This window comes from Sinocyclocheilus anshuiensis, unplaced genomic scaffold, assembly GCF_001515605.1.
Source record: "Sinocyclocheilus anshuiensis isolate Anshui unplaced genomic scaffold, SAMN03320099.WGS_v1.1 scaffold480, whole genome shotgun sequence".
NCBI classification, from domain to species: domain Eukaryota; kingdom Metazoa; phylum Chordata; class Actinopteri; order Cypriniformes; family Cyprinidae; genus Sinocyclocheilus; species Sinocyclocheilus anshuiensis.
Genome location: NW_015555743.1, coordinates 875,717 through 876,470, shown reverse-complemented (window position 1 = coordinate 876,470; position 754 = coordinate 875,717). Strand labels below are relative to the sequence as shown.

At 41.2% G+C, this 754-nt stretch overlaps 1 protein-coding gene across 1 annotated transcript in view; it reads left to right on the top strand.

Moving 5' to 3' along the window:
• iqgap3 (IQ motif containing GTPase activating protein 3) overlaps positions 1-754 on the top strand; it is a 32,269-nt gene that overhangs the window by 460 nt on the left and 31,055 nt on the right. The window contains exon 2 of the mRNA XM_016466885.1: positions 432-519. Within this exon, the coding sequence (XP_016322371.1) occupies positions 432-519 (88 nt within the window). The remainder of the gene's footprint in view (positions 1-431; positions 520-754) is intronic.

Here is a 754-nt window from a genome sequence, read left to right as displayed (position 1 = left end):
TGTGTGTGTGTGTGTGTGTGTACACGTGTGTACGTGTGTACACACACGTACCTATTTAACCATATTTTGGGGACAAATTGTACCCAAAAGTGAGGTTAACCTGACAAAATCTCCAATAACTTCCCTTTGGGGGCATCCTCATTTGTAAAACTGGTATAAAAAATAAAGTAAACAAAGTTTTTTATTAACTTGTAAAAATGCAGAAAGTTTTCTGTGAGGGGTAAGTTAGGGTTAGCTTATTAAAACTATAACTGTCTGTATATAAAAAACAATGGAAGTCTATTTAATGTCCCCATTTTGTGTGTGTGATTGCCATGTTAAATGTGTTTGAGATTTAATGTTAAACATGACTGAGGTTTTGTATTGAATGTGATTGAGGTTTTGTATTGAGGTCGAATGTGGTTTTTGTTCACTGCTGATGTTGGTTTCAGATGAGCGTCTGACCGCAGAGGAGATGGATGAACAGAGGATTCAGAATGTGGCTTATCAATACCTGTGCCGTCTGGAGGAGGCCAAGAGGTGCAAAACACACACACACTCTCACTCACACACACACACTCTCACTCACACACACACACTCACTCACTCACACACTCACACTCACTCACTCACTCTCTCACACACACACTCACTCACACACACTTACACACACTCACTCACTCACACTCTCACTCACACACACTCACTCACACTCTCACTCACACACACTCACACTCACTCACACTCACTCACACACTCACACACTCACTCTCAC